General features: G+C 41.1%; 1 protein-coding gene across 1 annotated transcript in view; it reads left to right on the forward strand.

Moving 5' to 3' along the window:
• The first annotated feature begins 12,341 nt into the window (after positions 1-12,341).
• PSME4 (proteasome activator subunit 4) overlaps positions 12,342-19,586 on the forward strand; it is a 100,145-nt gene continuing 92,900 nt past the window's right edge. The window contains exon 1 of the mRNA XM_088841475.1: positions 12,342-12,617. Coding sequence (XP_088697601.1) covers positions 12,376-12,617 — 242 coding nt within the window. The 5' untranslated portion in view covers positions 12,342-12,375. The remainder of the gene's footprint in view (positions 12,618-19,586) is intronic.

Raw genomic sequence — 19,586 nt, forward strand, 5'->3', positions numbered from 1 at the left:
CAGTATGTACCTCTCCGCTGCATGTGTGAGTGAACACTATTAAATAAAATGACTGTGTTCAGAACACTGCCACTTTGACTAAACTCTTCAGTTCAGTTCAGTTCAGTCGCTCAGTTGTGTCCGACTCTCCGCGACCCCATGAATCACAGCACGCCAGGCCTCCCTGTCCATCACCAACTCCCGGAGTTCACTCAAACTCATGTCCACAGAGTCGGTGATGCCATCCAGCCATCTCATTCTCTGTCGTCCCCTTCTCCTCCCGCCCCCAACCTTTCCCAGCATCAGAGTCTTTTCCAGTGAGTCAACTTGTCGCATGAGGTGGCCAAAGTATTGCAGTTTCAGCTTTAGCATCAGTCCTTCCAATGAACACCCAGGATTGATCTCCTTTAGAATGGACTGGTTGGATCTCCTTGCAGTATAAGGGACTCTCAAGAGTCTTCTCCAACACCACAGTTCAAAAGCATCGATTCTTCGGCGATCAGCTTTCTTTACAGTCCAACTCTCACATCCATACATGACCACGAGAAAAACCATAGCCTTGACTAGACGGACCTTGGTTGGCAAAGTAATGTCTCTGATTTTTAATATACTATCAAGGTTGGTCATAACTTTCCTTCCAAGGAGCAAGCGTCTTTTAATTTCATGGCTGCAATCAGTATCTGCAGTGATTTTGGAGCCCAAAAAAATAAAGTCTGACACTGTCTCCACTGTTTTTCCATCTATTTCCCATGAAGTGATGGGACCAGATGCCATGATCTTTGTTTTCTGAATGTTGAGCTTCAAGCCAACCTTTTCACTCTCCTCTTTCACTTTCATCAAGAGGCTTTTGAGTTCCTCTTCACTTTCTGCCATAAGAGTAGTGTCATCTGCATATCTGAGGTTATTGATATTTCTCCCAGCAATCTTGATTCCAGCTTGTGCTTCTTCCAGCCCAGCGTTCCTCATGACGTACTCTGCATATAAGTTAAATAAGCAAGGTGACAATATACAACCTTGACGTACACCTTTTCCTATTTGGAACCAGTCTGTTGTTCCATGTCCAGTTCTAACTGTTGCTTCCTGACCTGCATACAGGTTTCTCAAGAGGCAGGTCAGGTGATCTGGGATTCCCATCTCTTTCAGAATGTTCCACAGTTTCTTGTGATCCACACAGTCAAAGGCTTTGGCATAGTCAATGAAGCAGAAATAGATGTTTTTCTGTAACTCTCTTGCTTTCTCCATGATCCAGCGGATGTTGGCAATTTGATCTCTGGTGCCTCTGCCTTTTCTAAAACCTGCTTGAACATCTGGGAGTTCACGGTTTACATACTGCTGAAGCCTGGCTTGGAGAATTTTGAGCATGACTTTACTAGCGTGGGAGATGAGTGCAATTGTGCAGTAGTTTGAGCATTCTTTGGCATTGCCTTTCTTTGGGATTGGACTAAACTCTTAGTGGCCTTCAAATAGTGTTATTTAAAACTGAATTAACTGGACATTCACAAGCATACCTCCCACAAATATAACTCAAAATGGATCATGGACTTACTTACATACAAAACATAAAACTATTAGAAAAAAATCTTTGAATCTGTGACAAGGCCGAGTTCTTAGATTTGACGCCAAAGGTTTGAACAATGAAAGGAAAATATTGACAAAATGGACCCATCAAAATTCAAAGTTTTTACTCTGCAAAAGACCCTATTTAAGGGGCCTCCCCGGTGGCTCAGTGGTAAAGAATCTGCCTGCCAATGCAGAAGACACCAGTTCGATCCCTAGCCCAGGAAGATCCCACATGTTGCAGAGCAACTAAGCTCTTGCACCACAACTACTGAGCTTGTGCTCGAGAGCCCAGGAGCCGCAACTACTGAACCCATGTTCCCCAATTACTGAAGCCTGCACACTCTACAGTCCCTGCTCAGTAGCAAGAGAAGCCACCAAAATGAGAAATCCAAGCACTGCAACTAGAGAGTAGCCCCCTCTGCAACAAGAGAAAAGCCCTGCAGTAACAAAGACTCAGCACAGCCAAAATAAAATAAATTTTTAAAAGACCCTAATAAGAGGATGAAAAGACAAGCTACACATAAGGAGAAAATATCTGAAAGTCACGTATCTGACAAAGGAATAGCAATTGGAATATATAAAGAACTCTCAAAACTCAACAGTAAAATAACTAAGCAATCCAATTAGAAAGCAGGCAAAAAACATGAGCAGAGATTTCACCAAAGAAGACATGCAGGTGGCCAATAAGCCCATGAAAACATGCTCAACAACATTAGCCAAAAGGAAAATGCAAATTAAGTCCACAATGAGACATCACTCACACTTATCAAAATGGTTAAAATAAACAGTAACACCACCAAATGTTGGCAAGGATGTAGAGAAACTGGACTACTCATACATAGGTGGTAAGAATGTAATATGGTACAGCTACTCTGGAAAACAGTTTGGCAGTTTCTTATTTATATAACTAAACATGCAATCCAGCATGACCCAGCAACTGCACTCCGGGGCATTTATCCCAGAGAAATTAAAACTAATGTTCACATAAAAACCTGTAGATGAATGTTCATAGCAGCTTTATTTGGAATAGGCAAAACCAAACCAGATGTCCTTGAACGGTGAATGGCTAAACAGAATATGGTACATCTGTACCATGGACTGCTATTCAACAATAAAAGGGACAAACTATTAGTACATGCTACAACCTGGATGAATTTCTAGGGAATTATGCTGAGAAGGAAAAGACCCAATCCCATAAGGTTACATCCTGCATTATATTAACAGCCTTGAAATGATAAAATTATAAATTTAATTATAAATGATAAAATTATAAATAGAGGACAGATTAGTAATTTTCCAGGCATTAGAGACATGGGAGGGGTCAGGAAAGTGAATGGGAATATAAAGGGCAACAGGAAGGATTTTTGTGGTGATGGAAATGTCCTTGTCTTGCTTGAGAGTATTGATGTAAATATCTGGATTTTGACATTGACCACAAAAAATACCAGTTTTGGGAAACTGGGTAAAGCGTACAAGGGATCTCTCTCTATTATGTCTATGACTATATAGGAGTCTACAAAATAAAATCTCAAATAAAAAGATTAATTTATAGGAATTCTCAGGCAGTCCAGTGGATAGGATTCAGCAATCTCACCAGCAGGGGCCTGGGTTTGACCCCCAGTCAGGGAACTAAGGTTCTGCAAGCTGTACTGTGCATCAGAAAAAAAAAAAAAAAGAAGAAAAAAAGATTAATTTACAAAACAAAGCAAGAACTGAAAAAAATGAATTAGATTCTGAGTCCAGAAAAGCAGTGAATGGGGATGAGCTAACACTATTTCCGTTAGATCATGACTTCGTTGTTGTTTAGTCGCTTAGTGGTGTCTGACTCTTTGCAACCCCACGGACTGTAGCCCACCAGGCTCCTCTGTCCATGGGATTTCCCAGGCAAGAATACTGGAGTGGGTTGCAACTTCCTTCTCCAGGGATCTTCCCGATCCAGGGATCGAACCTGTGTTTCCTGCGCTTGCAGGAGGATCCTTTGGAAAGGCAGTTACTCTCTGTGGATGGGGATGAGCTAGCACTACTACCATGGTCACCAGCATACACAGACACATGGCAACTTGTTACCTATGATCAGCTTACTGTCTTGCCTCTTCTTTTGCCATTATCCACCCTTTCTGTGCTCTTACCTCATTACAATCACTGCTCCCTGGCCTAACTGGGTCCACTGAAAACGCTAGGGCTTTCTGAATAATGACGACTCTGCCTGGGGTATACCTATCCAGTTGACCTCAAGACCCTAACAGCCCCCATTCAGGTCCCCCAAGTATTTGGTTACTTCCCACAATACTGTACTTGTATATCTCAAATAGCTTTTAGGATAAAGTCCAAAATTCTTAACCCAACTTACAAGGTATTACATGATCTAACTCTGCTTGCATCCTCAGCCTTATCTGCTACTCTCACGTTCTCTCTTAAGCACAATGGTCTTTTCTGTGTTTCTCAAGAGAAGCTCTTCCCCCACCTCAAGCCTCCCTTCATACTGTTTTTCTAGTCAGATAATTTCTATTATCTGTCTCCGCAACTCTTCATTCATCAATTACTACTTCCTCAAAGAAATCTTTCTAGGACTCCCAGTCTAGCCTAGGTCTCCTTGTTTAACACAGTCAGAGCAGACTTTATTCTATGAAAGCATTTAACAAAAGTATAAATACCTATAGAATGTATTGTTTATTGTCTGACTGCCCCATCAGACAGTGAGCTCAGTAATGTCAGGGACCACACAGACACAGATCTTTTAGGAAAATATTTTACATTAAATTTGAAGTTGTTTGTATTTCTAGCATATAAATCCCTTGAACCTGTTTCCATTTAATGACACACACAACACACACACACACACAAAACCTTGTATGAATGGTCTGAGGTATGGAAATTATGGAAAGTAGATAGCCAGAATTCCGTATTTGATTTAAAGTGGTACTGGAAAAGGGACAATAGAAGCCTTGTAAACAGAAGTAGTTTAGCAGAGGCAAAAGTTTAGAGCTGGGAATGACCATAAATACAGAAGCCTCTATCCTCCAAAACTGAGCAGAACTATTGGATGAGGCGTTCATTTCTCACAGTCTATAGAGAGGTTTAGATTAGTTTTACCTAGACCTCTTAAGAAATAGAAAGATCACAGATGACATTTGGCTACAATTTTAATTTATCTACTTAATTGTCTGTCAGCTCACGAGGTAGTAAACCCCTTGAGGACAAGTACTATGTCATTCATCTTATGATCTCAAACTTGGCACTCAAGAGGCACTTAATAAATGTTTGCTGAATTAATGAATATATTGATATAATTCACTATGGAGAATTCAAGATTTGATACAGTACCCCTCTTATGAGTCTGTAAATTTCAAAAGTGATTCTTCTTCAGTTCAGTTCAGTTAAGTCGCTCAGTCGTGTCCGACTCTGCGACCCCATGAATCACAGCACACCAGGCCTCCCTGTCCATCACCAACTCCCAGAGTTCACCCAAACTCATGTCCATCGAGTTGGTGATGCCATCCAGCCATCTCATTCTCTGTCGTCCCCTTCTCCCGCCCTCAATCCTTCCCAGCATCAGAGTCTTTTCCAGTGAGTCAACTTGTGGCATGAGGTGGCCAACGGTGGAAACAGTGTCAGACTTTATTTTTTGGGCTCCAAAATCACTGCAGATGCTGATTGCAGCAATGAAATTAAAAGACGCTTACTCCTTGGAAGGAAAGTTATGACCAACCTAGACAGCATATTAAAAAGCAGAGACATTACTTTGCCAACAAAGGTCTGTCTAGTCAAGGCTACGGTTTTTCCAGTGGTCATGTATGGATGTGAGAGTTGGACTATGAAGAAGGCTGATCGCCGAAGAATTGATGCTTTTGAACTGTGGTGTTGGAGAAGACTCTTGAGAGTCCCTTGGACTGCAAGGAGATCCAACCAGTCCATTCTAAAGGAGATCAATCCTGGGTGTTCATTGGAAGGACTGATGCTAAAGCAAGTAAAAGACTGCAAAGGGTAGCATTCCAAATATACGATAACATGTGAGTGTCTTGCTGGTATTCATATTATTCATGCAGACAATCCCATTCTCTGTCCATGAGCAAGGACTGTTCTATTTATATATATTAAAACTGAGGTAGGTGGAAAGAGTGTACAACCTCTTTGTGCATTAGTTATTATCTCTCCAATGACTCTATTGTTAATTTCTTCAACTACTGTTAAAAAATACAATACATCTCTTTACTATATTTGATCATGAGGGAAGCTGTGACCTCCTACATTATTCACAGCTTGTCAAAAAAGAAGAAAACAAAGAGCTTCAGTTTGTTGAAAAACTCTTTTTTGCATTTAAATATCAAATAGATTTTTTACAAATAAAAAAATAGATTATTTTTAAATCATCAATAAATAGAGCTCATAGATAGACATCATCAGTGGCCATTTATGTGATATGAGGATTCTAAAAAATGCTCTTGTGTCTGTGTGTATGCTAAGTTGCTTCAGTCGTGTGCGACTCTTTAAAACTCTATAGACTGCAGCCCGGCAGACTCCAATTACCCATAGTTACTCTCTTTTGTGGCTTTCCTGGTGGCTTAGTGGTAAAAAAAATAGCCTGCAATGCAAGAGAGGCAGGAGAGGCAAGTTTGATCCCTGGGTCAGGAAGATGCCCTGGAGAAGGAAATGGCAACACACTCCAGTATTCTTACCTGGGAAATCGCATGGACAGAGGAGCCTGGTGTGCTACATTGCATGGTCACAAAGAGTCAAACACGACTTAGTGACTAAACAACTTCCTTTTGCTCCCATGATGTCTAATATTTTAGAGCAGAAGTTCATTCCCTAAAGGTCTCTAGTTCCAGTAGCATGGCAGACCGAGTTAATGCAAAACCCCTCTTATACAGGAATGGTATATTAAACATAAAAGTAAGTGATAACTTACATTTCTATAGATGAGTTCATACATAGAAAAGGAAAATCTCTGAATGCTGAAACAAAGAAGAAAGGAAAGCCAGAGTGATAAGTGTATGAGTTAACCCTGCATCAACTTTGGGGTAGTTATCTGATCTGGAAACAGCAAGTGAATTGGGCTTTAATATCCACTCAAGGATAAAAGTTAAAGTCTTGAACCTAAGGGAGTTGGAAGTGAAATAATACATAAAAACAGAACTCTCCATAATGTTGAATTTCCAGGCTTGTAACTTGCATATGATAGAAATCCAAGTTAATACTAGCTGGAACATGAACATAAATATTGGTTACTACAAATCTACGATACTTCTGTGGATCTGGTACAAGCAAACAAAAATCGCTCTGGGTCACATGGGACTCTCATGATGGAGGTGGGGGGAGGAAAGAAGAGAAGCCATTTGAAGATGATCTCACAATATAAAAAGTTATAAAACACAAGTAAATGATCCATCATGAACAAAAGTCAGCAAACACACACACATTATTATTAGAAATAATAGAAGGAATGTCTAAATAAGATGGCTCAGTGGTAAAGAATCTACCTGCAATGCAGGAGATGCAGATTTGATCCCTAGGTTAGGAAGATCCCCTGGAGGAGGATATGGCAACCCACTCCAGTATTCTAGCCTAGGAAATCCCATGGACAGAGGAGCCTGGTGGGTTACAGCCCAAAGGGTTGCAAAGAGTTGGACCTGACTGGGCATGGAATATTATTAAATTAAGTATGTCTAAAATGGTTAAAGTAGTCAGTCAGTGAAGTTGCTCAGTCGTGTCTGACTCTTTGCAACCCCATGGACTGTAGCCTACTAGGCTCCTCCATCCATGGAATTTTCAAGGCAAGTGTACTGGAGTGGGTTGCCATTTCCTACTCCAGGGCATCTTCCCGACCCATGGATCGAACCCAGGTCTCCCACATTGCAGGCAGACGCTTTACCGTCTGAGCCACCAGGGAAACTAGTCATTGGAACCATAAAGTAGTCCAAAGTAGTCATGGTTCCAAACTAGTCACTGGAACCATAAAGAACAAAACTCAGTGAAAAACAGAATAGGATACCTGAAAAAGAACTTAGTAGAAATTCCAAACTTTAAAATATAATCTTTGGAATTAGAAGCTCAATGGACAAATTAAACTGAAGATCAACACAAATGAACCAAGTCTGGGACTTCTCTGGTGTTCCAGAGGTTAAGAATCTGCTTTCCAAGGCACAGACACAGAACTGATCTCTTGTCTGATAACTAAGATTCCATGTGCCTTGGGGCAACTAGACCCTGTACCACAACTACACAGCCCATGCAAGGCAACTACTGAAGCCACCATGCTCTACAACCTTTGCTCTGCAATGAGAAACAAGAGAAGCCTGCTTACTGTAACAAGAAGCTTGTGCATCGCAATGAAGACCCAGCACAGCCAAAATAAAATAAATAAATAACAAAAATAAAAAACAAGTGAACTAAGTTGTAAGAATTAGAAGTAACAGATACGATAAAGCTATCTGGAATGAGGTAGAGACTCAAAGACTTGAAAAATATTGAGTAAGAAATTAAACACCAGAATGAGAAAGTACAACCCAGGTCTAATGGAATTCCATAAGGAGAGAAGAGGAGCAAAACAACTGTGAAAATAGCTGAAAGTTTTGCATGACTGGTAAATCATAAGAATCTTTTACGAAACAAATCCATGGCAAGATAAATGAAAGAAACAAACTACAGCTAGCTCCATTGTAGTGAAACGGCAAAATGTCCAAGAAACAGAAAAACGAAAATAATCACAGGAAAATTCATTCTGTTAGCTGTGATTGCCTTCTTATTAACAGTTGAGCTCTAAATATACTCTAGTTTAATTGGTAAAATGGGTACTATGGCTGGATGAGAGGGTTTTTGGTAGAAAAATTCAAAACTTAAAAATCATACAGGAACTAGGGGGGAAAAACCCCTCATTCCTCAGATCCAATAATCTTGTGACTAACAACTGTTGCATGACAGGAGTTTAGATATTTGATTAGAGTCTTTCTAATAGAATTCAAATATTTCTAAATATTATGCTCTGACAACAGAGATTCATCTATTAATACCTGTCAAAATACTCCTGCCCCCGGTCCCAAATACATCATATAACAGAAAAAAAAAAGGCAGGAGAAGGCATGAAACTAACAACCTGTCATTTCTGTTCACTAATAAGTGGCTGATCGTGTAGTGGGCCAGTGAGTACATCCATGTCATAAATATATGATTATAATTATCCCTGCCAAATCCTCCAGCTTGAGGGGAAGCCTCTCTCTTTAGAATGTTTTTCATGAAGGGCTACTGCACTTTCAAGGTCTTCCAAGAAAAGAGATCACAGTCTGTTTCCTAGAGGAGTCTGATAAGAAGTCAGAGTCTCCCTCTGTGGAAGGTCTGGCTGAAAGCATACTGAGTTGTTATCCTTTGGCAGAGTATCCTGAGCTCTGTGAGATAAAAAATGCTTGGGAGTTGGTCTGAGAAGAGAAAATTAACTTTAGACTTTGCATACCGTCTCTAATGATGAGTAGCCTTGGTCTTCTGGAGAAACTTAAGGTCTCCAACCTTTCTCACCTGAAGGGGTCTGAGTGGTGTTTTCTATTAAACTTCACATAGAAAAACAGGGACTTCATCTTTTTTGCTCCAATAATTCTTTTGATTTTTCCAGTTTAGACATCCATTCCCAGGGAAACTGATATCACCTGGAACTGCTGCTTCACCTCTTCTCTCTTCTTAGAAGTCAACCAATTTAGATGTTAATCATTCTCTTTCAAATATTCTCAACTCCAAGATCTCTGCTTATTCAACAAGATAGAGAGGATAAAGCACAGGCTGAGGGAAGTGCTCAAGAAATGATAGCTAAAACCATTACCATCACTACTGCTAACATACATAACCTCTTGCTTGTCATTGGATCATATCAGCCTTTATAGCATATAATCCTGGGCTGTTAAACATTATTGTAGAAATAATAGGTCACTAATGGAGTCACTAGGTCGTGCAGTCAGATAATGGTAAATTCATGCTTCCAGCCTTAACTGCCAAGCAATTCCGTTTCTTTAGTCAATTTTCTGAATTCTAAGGCGACTCTGAACCCTTTTCCCATCTCCTCAAATCTCCTATCCACCACTTCCTCCCATCACTGTCATTCTCTTGCTTCACCAAAAATAAATAGAAACCACCAGAAAGACCCTCAACTTCCAGGCACCAAATTTGCAAACCCCTCTGCTTTTGCACCTGTTTTCCCCTGCTTTCCTCCTCTGCCAACAGAAGGAGAGGATGGTTTACTGCTAAAGGCCAGTGACTCCAAGCTCTCTCCTACTCTCTGCATCTTCACCCACATATTTTCAATCTCTCTCTCCACTGGTGCCTTCTCATCAATATTTCAAAATAGTCCACTTTCAACAATTCTTTTCATTCCAGCTACCTTCTTATCTTTCTCTCGTTCTTCCCACCCAAACTATCAAAACATGTTGTCCACCTTGGCTGTCTCTATTTACTTCCCATTAATCCTTTATCATTACAATCTGTTTTCCATTCCTACACTCCACTGAAACTATTATCTGCTTTATCAATAACTCCAGTAAGCCATTCTCTGACCTTATTTAACCTCCCAGCCACCTTTGCTATTATTAACCAATTCCTCTGTCTGAAACGGTCTTTTAAAAAGCTCACTTTCCTAGAGCACCTACCTCTCAGACTGCTTCTTGTGTTTTCTTTGTAGTCTCTCTCCTCTCTATCCATCTCTAAACATGGAGTTCCTTAGACTGTGGTCAAGCGCTCTATTGTATTCATACTATTAAATTAATTAAACAAGGAGGCAATTAGACCAAGGTGTCTCTAATGTCTTGGTGGGCTATGTAAGCAAACCAAAGTCTAAGTGTGTAGACGCCTCAAGATTATGAAATCTAAACACTAAACACAACAATCAAAGATAGCTAACTAGGCTTTCAGCTGTAGCCAATCAAATAATTTCCTTCCTTTGCTTCTGTACTTTATACCTCATTCCCTGGCTTCTGTCAGTGCTCTAGGTTTGGTGTTGCCCAAACCCAATCAATTATTGCTCATGCAAACTCTTAAGTTTCTTACTATGCCTCCGTTTATCTTTTAACAATACTCTGTATCTCATTCCCTCCAATTCACCTATATCCCCTTTTAGATGATCCTCCTGATCCATACATGAAAATATTTTTCCATTCCTTAGGCATTCTGCCTCCATTGCTGTTTCTGCTGTGGTTTATATCTGTTTCCCAAGCCAAAAATCTGACACCATCCTGACTTTTTCCCTGTTTCACTCTTCATATCCTATCAACTACCAAACTCAGGCCATTCTTGCTGAAATAACTCTTGAATCATTTCAACCAACATGCAGCCCACCATTATATCACATCTCCTTAAGGGATCCGCCAGTTTCCAACCCTGTCTATTCTAAGCCATCTCCATAAAATCAGAGTGATTCTTCAGAAATGTAAATTATACCATACCACTCTTATGCTTAAAAATTTTCAGCCTCTTGTTGCCTTTAAGATAAAGCTCTATAAACTCCGTAGCATGTCCTTCGAAGTCTCATTCTTCACTCCTCTCTCTGCAAGCAATCTTTATTCTGAACTTTGAATTCCTAGAAGGCAAGGTTGCAGTCTGAGCTGCTTCCTCAGTTCTTTAAAAAAAAAAATTGTTTATTTAAACTATAATTGCTTTGCATAATTGTATTCGTTTCTGCTAAACATCAACATCAATCAGCTATAGATATATGTCCCTTCCCTCTTGAACGCTGTTTTTTCTTCCACTAAATTTTGCACTCAATCCTTAAGCTCAACTTTAGGTATCATTTCTAGAACTACCTGACACTCTGTTCTGTCTGAAGTCCTCTTTAGATGTTCTCAAGACACTCTATACTTATCTAGCAGTTAAGAGCAGTACTGTTTTGTAATTGCTTACTCCTTAGTCAACAGCTCCACATTACTGTAAAGTCCTTGGAAGGAAGAAACCAGGTGTTCTGAACCTTTGCACCTCAAGGGCCTAAAAGGAGTGTTCAACACACAGTAGTAGCTCAATTCGGAGAAGGCAATGGCACCTCATTCCAGTACTCTTGCCTGGAGAATCCCAGGGACAGAGGAGCCTGGGAGGCTGCCATCTCTGGGGTCACACAGAATCGGACATGATTGAAGTGCCTTAGCAGCAGCAGCAGCAGCAGTAGCTCAATTAATGTTTGTTGAGTATTTATTGAATTCCTTCTTCTGAAACGAGGGCTGCCAGAAAGACGAGCGTTTAGAGGGGACAGGGTAAAAAAATCTGTAAGCAACAAGTGGGATGGACAGAGTACCTAGGGTGTTCACAAACGGCGTGGGTCACTACGTCGTCTGTTTGCTCGACCGAGGCCACGGCGACTACGGGCTCGCGAGGCAGCCTCAGGGAGCGCGCGCGACCCCACGCAAGGAAGGACAATAGCTTGGAACTCGGCCTCGTGTTTCCGGTGGGACAGCCTCGCGCTCGGCCGGTGAGACCTGAGGGTGGGGGCTCCGAGCCCGGCGCACGGCAGGGAAGGCGCGGCGCTCAGGGCTGCCGCCGCCGCCTCGCCACCTCCCACCGCGCCGTCGCCCCGCCCCGCCCCGCCCCGGAAGTGACCTGAGGCCCGTCCGGAACCTCCGGGCCGGGCGGTGCAGCGTCACCAGCCGAGCCGGTGCGGGGCAGGCGGAGCGGCCGCTGCAGCAGCCAACGAACCCGGGACCGCGCGGGGACAGCAGCGCGCCGGCCGGGGGAGGGGGCCCAGCGATCGGGCCGAGGGCGACTGGCCGCCGGCGGCCGCAGGGCGACGACGACGCGGAGGAGGCGGAACCCGGAGAGGGGTGGGGGCCGGGGAGGGAGAGGGTGGGAGGGGGTTAGGGGGCTGCTCCTGGTCTCATGGAGCCGGCAGAACAGGCGGGCGGCAGGGATCCCCTGGAGCCGGGCGGGCGCCCGGGTCCGGACCCCCGAAGCTTCGTCCCGCAGAAGGAGATCGTCTACAACAAGCTGCTGCCCTACGCCGAGCGGCTGGACGCCGAGTCCGACTTGCAGCTGGCCCAGATCAAAAGCAACCTGGGCCGGGCGGTGCAGCTCCAAGAGCTGTGGCCTGGGGGCCTCTTCTGGACCAGGAAACTCTCCACGTAAGTGTGCCAGGGCTTGCAGGATTGGGCCGGAGGCAAAGGCTCGGTGTGAGGGCGTCCGCGGTCGGGGGGGAGGCTCTTTGTCCGTAGCGGACCGCTGGACACCCCCGACTCTGCCCCGGTTCGGGCGGATCGTCTCGATGCAGTAAGCCCCAGGGTCTCGACTCGAGCCTCCCTGCCGCTTTCCCACGGGATCTCCCCGGTCCTCACCAGCCCGCTACGTCCTTCGCAGGTGCTTCTCCCCAAGGTTTCGGGTTGTTGTCTTCCGAAATTCGGGGCCCCAGGGAGCCGGAAGGGCACTGGACCCCCAGGGAAAGAGATGAGCGGTCCCCCTAGGGTCCTTCTTGGACCTTTGCCGGTGACTGGAGGCAGCAGAGAGGATTCGGGCGGACGACTTTTGACTTTTCCTGGTGTCGCCTCCGGTTCTTTCTTCCCCTACGGTTGCCTGCCTCTTCCTATCTCTCAATTCGTGTCTGATAACTTTCTGAATGGGAAGGAGGCCGTAGGGAACTTGTAGGTTCTGCTTTTGGGAGCCTTCTCAGGCTTTGTGGGTTTGCTTGAAAAGATTGATTTAGAATCAGCCCTCAGCGCGTTCTTGGGCTGTGTACCAGACGTTGAGGGTGCCGAGCCTGAGAACCTCGGGAAAAGTGTGTGTTTCTCCTGTGTGACATTTCCTTTGGAAATGTGCGATACTAAGGAAAATAGACGAGAGCTGTCAGGTTGTCCTGGGCGTTATTAGTATCGGGCTTGTGTTAGTTTATAAGCTGTTCAGATGAATACAGATTACTTAAATCAGTTTCAGTTCTATTCTTTGTTACTTTTTTTTGGCCGGGGTTGTGCATAACCTGGCTGTAAACAGAGTAAAATACAATTGGGGGAAAGGTTAGAGACTTCATTTGCTAGGTGGGCATCTTTACTGTGTCAGAAGAACTTTTTTAAAAGAGAATTTTGCTATATCTTGTTTGGTTAACTGTATATAAAATCCGGTAACATTGTGTGTTCACGCCTGTGGGTATGGATGGGTGAACACACAAGACATAAGTCACTTATCCAGTGTTTACCCAAATCTGCTGAGTGAACTGGGTGATGACTCAGGGTTTTGCAATGCAATAGTCTTCTCCACGTTTCCTCACAGGATAATTCTTATCTGCCAATTATGAGGGAACCTCTGACAAATTTCTCATTCCTAAATGGCTGTGGTGGTGGGAATAATTTTATATTAAGGAGCAAAACTAAAACAGTTAGTTTGCCCTTTTCAAAGAGTGACCATAAAATGTCAAGGTTAACAACTCTTCTCTTGATTAGAGTGTAAAGAAGTTTGTGGTAGGGGGAAGAACCACTTTTAGTCACAACAGAAGAATGTTTTATAAATGATTAAAATTCACAGATTTTTTCAAGTGAGCTTCCTAGGTTTTTGCATTACTTGGACACTGTAAAAATATTTTGTCAGTTCCAATAATTCCTCATTGTAATCACTTAGATTTTTCAGAGAATAACCATTTTGTGGGACACAAACAGCTCCTTTTAGAATCGGGATGTATAAATAGACCAGTGTGTGAATTTGTATCAGGTTTGGATATATTGAGAATCTACACAGGCATAGGTAAGCGCTTTTTTCTGACATTTTTATTGTTATTAAGCTTGGCCAATTAATACCAGGATGTTTATTGTTTGGGGCTTGTTACCTGTCTTTATCTGGAAAGGGCTAAAAATACAGTGGAGAACAGTCCTTGGTGTTTAGGGCAAGATTGCAGTTATATGGCTTAATAACCTGCAAACCTCAAACCATTTATCTCTTAATTAACCAGAAAGAAGTACTATTAGATAGAATTTTATTTTGGAACGTTGTTTAAATTCTGCAAGCTGATTCTTGGGATTGGGCTATGACATTTTGAACTTGGTGGGACATGTTGTAATCTTGGGTGTATTTTTTTCTCCTAAGTCGTGTTAAGGTGACCTGCTTATAGTTGTGCTTGTTTTTTAAGCCTCGTGTGTGTTGCACAAGTTTACGTCTACATGAGGCCAAAACATGTGATGATAGCTGGCAGTTGCCTTAGTAGTGACCATACATAGTACTTTGTAGAAAAATGGAAAGTAGTAATGAAAATAAAATCTAATTTCTCCCACTAGCTCTGTGATTGTGGGCAAATTACTTTAGTCATGTGTGTCAGTATGCATGTGAGAGAAGTGAGAGAGATGGACTAAATAATTTCTGAGAAACATTCCTCCTCTGGTATGATTTTTTTTTTATCCTGTAAAGCCTAAAATGAGCCAATGTGTATCTTTCTACAAGGACTGTTGGAGCAGTTTGTAAAGTACTGGAAATAGTTGCCCAGATCAAGTGCATTCCCAAAGAAGCCCAGAATGTAAATACTGCTCAGGGATACTGGGATTGGATCCCTGACCAGTATATCTCCAATCTGGGTGTTGCAGGACTGGGTAGAGTTCTCCTTCAGGAGATACTTAGACTCTCCCCTCTATTTTTTTTTTTAACTTTCTGTTTTATTTTGTTGGCTGTAATTACCTTTCGATCTTTCTTAAGACTTGCAGGTCTGTTTAGCAGTTCTCTGTGAAGAAAAGTTATTTCTGTGTATTTTAGAAATTGTCCTCGTGATATAATTCAAGGTCTCTTGTCCAGACAGCTTAAAGTATTAGTACTGCCTGTTGAGGAGAGATTGTGTGACGTAATACATCAGGGGACTAGTTTTTCAGAAGCAAGGAAACAAATTAGAGAAAAGAGGTACAAACTAATGGTCTTTGGAACACAGCTGTCAAGACACCTCCTGGACACTGAGTGAAAGATATCTGTAAATAATTGGTTTGGCCCATGTGGAGAATGAAAGGAGTTGAAGAAAGGTAATCTTGAAGTTTGCTTTTTCTCCCTTGTCCTCCTGGACTTTTTCTGAGAGGTAGTGAAGTCTATCTGAACCTGGCTTTGCTGCTGTTGCCATCTCGGGTCTTGCTTAACCTCTCTTAGCTTTGGAGTCCTCTTCTGGAGAGTGGGAGTGTAGACTAGAAATGGTTTTTCAAACCTAAAACTTAGCAGCAGACTGTTTCATAAAAGCAAAATATTAAACACAAATTTCGATCATTTCTTTTGTGTTTCTTATTTTTAAGTAGAATTTTTATTTTAGCAGAATATGTGAATTTGGAGTATTATGGAACAAATTTAGATGCTTTGTTTCAGTGGAAATGTTACACTTTTCTGCTGTTTTATAATGAAATGATTGTATTGCACTGAGAATCATTTCATTTGCTAATTAAACTGTGGTTCCCATGGTTAATTATTATTAAGAATATTGTGTGGCCTTACTAGAAAGGAATTGGATTAAACTGAATCATGTATTAAATTATATAACCACTGGGAACTTGTTTAGTCAAGATATACATTATCAAATATATTAGCCTTCTATTCTGGAAAGTAATTCGTGACCACAGGAACACCCAAATTCACATCATCTCTCTGTTGGAGAAGAAAGAAGAAAATGCTAACCACTAAATCTCAGTTGTCTATTAATATGATGTACTTAACAGAATATCTAATATTTGAGTATTGAAATTGTGACATACAGAATAAAGATAAGCTTTTTATTTGTAAAAGAATCTTGAAATCTTGGCACATTGCGACATTCATCAGTGAGAACCAGTTAGAGAAAGTGATAGAAAGAAGTTTGTCTTTGGTATTAAATGGCCACACTCGAAACAGGACCCTAAATTTTGTAGTGAGAAAGTTGATTGTTCATAGGGAAAAACAAAATAAATGAATTAATTGATTTTGGAGACATGAATTTTTCTCCTTAAGTTGTGTGATGAGTTATCTTTCACGTTTTTGTTTTGTTTTAAATTAACAAACTATTCTTTACAGCAGATTTAGGTTCAGAGCAAAATTGAGCAGAAAGTGCAGAGTTCTCATATACCCCCGTCCCTACATAGGCATACATTTGATTTTTCATAGCCATGTCAAACATCGATTTTTAAAAATATTTGAGGCCCTTCCCATTTCCCAGGGATTTTTCTTTTAAAATATCTTGTCAGTTTTCTTTTCACCAGCTAACTGGCTGCTTATGCCAGAGTCTCATTTGTCATTGACAGATTCTTTTGTTTCTTTTTTTGAGTTTTAAAGATAGAGTGAAACGTTCTGTTTTATTAGATTACATTCTAAAGGAGATCAATCCTGGGTGTTCATTGGAAGGACTGATGGTAAAGCTGAAACTCCAGTACTTTGGCCACCTCATGGAATGAGTTGACTCACTGGAAAAGAGTCTGATGCTAGGAGGGATTGGGGGTGGGAGGAGACGGGGACAACAGAGAATGAGATGGCTGGATGGCATCACCGACTCGATGGACATGAGTTTGAGTGAACCCCGGGAGTTGGTGATGGACACGGATGCCTGGTGTGCTGTGATTCATGGGGTCGCAAAGAGTCAGACACGACTGAGCAACTGAACTGAACTGATATTGAAATTAGCATGTTAAGATTTTAAAAAACTATCACCAGTAGAGATTAAATAGCTTGCTAAAGTCACATTTTGCCAAGTAAGTGGCAAAATCCCATTAAATTTTTTCAAGTTAATTAACTTATTTTAATTGGAGGCTAATTACTTTACAATATTGTGGTGGATTTTTACCATACATTAACATGAATCAGCCATAGGTGTACATGTGTCCCCCATCCCTCCCAACCCTCTGGGTTTTCCCAGTGCACTGACTTTGAGTGCCCCATTTCATGCATCAAACTTGGACTGGTCATCTGTTTCACATATGGTAATATACATGTTTCAATGCTATTCTCTCAAATCATCCCACCCTCGCCTTCTCCCACAGAGTCCAAAAGTCTGTTCTTTGTATCTGTGTCTCTTCATTGTTACCGTCTTTCTAAATTCCATATTATATGCGTTAATATACTGTATTGGTGTTTTTCTTTCTGACTTACTTCACTCTGTATAATAGGCTTCAGTTTCATCCACCTCATTAGAACTGATTCAAATGTGTTCATTTTAGTAGCTGAGTAATATTCCACTGTGTATATGTACCACAACTTTCTTATCCATTCATCTGCCAGTGGACATCTAGTTGCTTCCATTTCCTAGCTATTGTAAACAGTGCTGCAATGAACATTGGAGTACTTGTGTCTGTTTCAATTTTGGCTTCCTCGGTGTGTATGCCCAGGAGTGGGATTGCTGGGTCGTATGGCAGTTCTATTTCCAGTTTTTTAAGGAATCTCCACACTGTTCTCCATAGTGGCTGTATTAGTTTGCATTCCCACCAACAGTGTAAGAGGGTTCCTTTTTTTCCACACCCTCTCCAGCATTATTGTTTGTAGACTTTTTGATGGCAGCCATTCTGGCCAGGGTGAGATGGTACCTCATTGTGGTTTTGATTTGCATTTCTCTGATAATGAGTGATGTTGAGCATCTTTTAATGTTTTTGTTAGCCATCTCTATGTCTTCTTTGGAGAAATGTCTGTTTAGTTCTTTGGCCCATTTTTTGATTGGGTTGTTTATTTTTCTGGAATTGAGCTGCATGAGCTGCTTGTATATTTTTGAAATTAATTCTTTGTCAGTTGCTTCATTTGCTATTATTTTCTCCCACTCTGAAGGCTGTCTTCTCACCCTTGCTTATAGTTTCCTTCGTTGTGCAAAAGATTTTAAGTTTAATTAGGTCCCATTTGTTTATTTTTGCTTTTATTTCCATAGAGGGTCATAGAAGATCTTGCTATGATTTATGTCAGAGAGTGTTTTGCCTATGTTCTTCTCTAGGGAGTTTTATAGTTTCTAGTCTTACATTTAGATCTTTAATCTATTTTGAGTTTATTTTTGTGTATGGTGTTAGAAAGTGTTCTAGTTTAATTCTTTTACAAGTGGTTGACCAGTTTTCCCAGCACCGCTTGTTAAAGAGATTGCCATTTCTCCATTGTATATTTTTGGCTCCTTTGTCATTAACAGATTCTGATGTGAATAGCTCTCTAACTTTTTTCTTTAAGTAATTTTTATTATGAAAACTGCCAAACATATACAAGAGAGAAAAGAATAATGTAATGAACCTGGGTGTACCCACCACCCATGTTCAGCAGTTATCAACTCAGGGTCAATCATGTTCCTTCTACCACCACACCCTGAAACCTTTTTTTTTTTGGAAGCATATTCTTCATTCATAAGTATTTCTGGTATGTATGTTTAAGGGAGAAGGAATGAAACAAAAAATCAATGCCAATGTCATTATCAAACTTTAAAAAAAGTAACAATTTACGTTGATCAGCCTCATGAAGTTGATTTTTTTGCAGAATTTGTGATTTTACTCTTGAGTTTCCATTTCATTTGCATGGTTTTGTTTAAGGTTTACTGTAAACAGACCTCATAGACAGAGAGAAAAGAAATAGTTCATTCATGAATGTTTTCATATTGTAACATCTTTCTTTCTCCCTCAACTTTGGAGACATAGAATCAATCCTGGGGTAACAAAGTCTGCCTTGAATTATCTCTTCTTTTGTCTTTGGCTGTTCTGTGAGGTTCATACGTTAATACACAGCCTGATGCAAAGTAGTAGAGGCAGGAGTCTGAGCAAATTATTTTGTGAGTGCCTTGTATGGGATGGGCACTGTTTTTGACAATGGGGATATGTCAGTGAAAGAATTTTGCCCTCCGGGGAAGTTCCAGAGTGTTCTTTTTCTCTTGGTGCACATTTTTGTTCATTTAGAACAGAGCAAGCAAGGTGTAACTCCATCAAAAAATTGGAGGGTGAAGAAAATATGAATGCTAAGCACATTACTTAAAAATTCACACTCTTGACGAGTATGTTTTTCATGTCCTACATTGAGACACTGAAAAGGCAGTTAGAAGAAAATTAGTAAAACAGTACCATTTGTTTTCTTTTGAGACCTGAATTTATTACTTAAAAACAATTTCTTCAAGTGCTCTTGATGAAGTGTTTATTAAATGAAATCGTCTTGAAGTAAATGTTCTTAATTGA

The sequence above is a fragment of the Moschus berezovskii genome, chromosome 11 (assembly GCF_049115385.1).
Source record: "Moschus berezovskii isolate FMDL1 chromosome 11, NW_MosBer_1.0, whole genome shotgun sequence".
NCBI lineage: Eukaryota > Metazoa > Chordata > Mammalia > Artiodactyla > Moschidae > Moschus > Moschus berezovskii.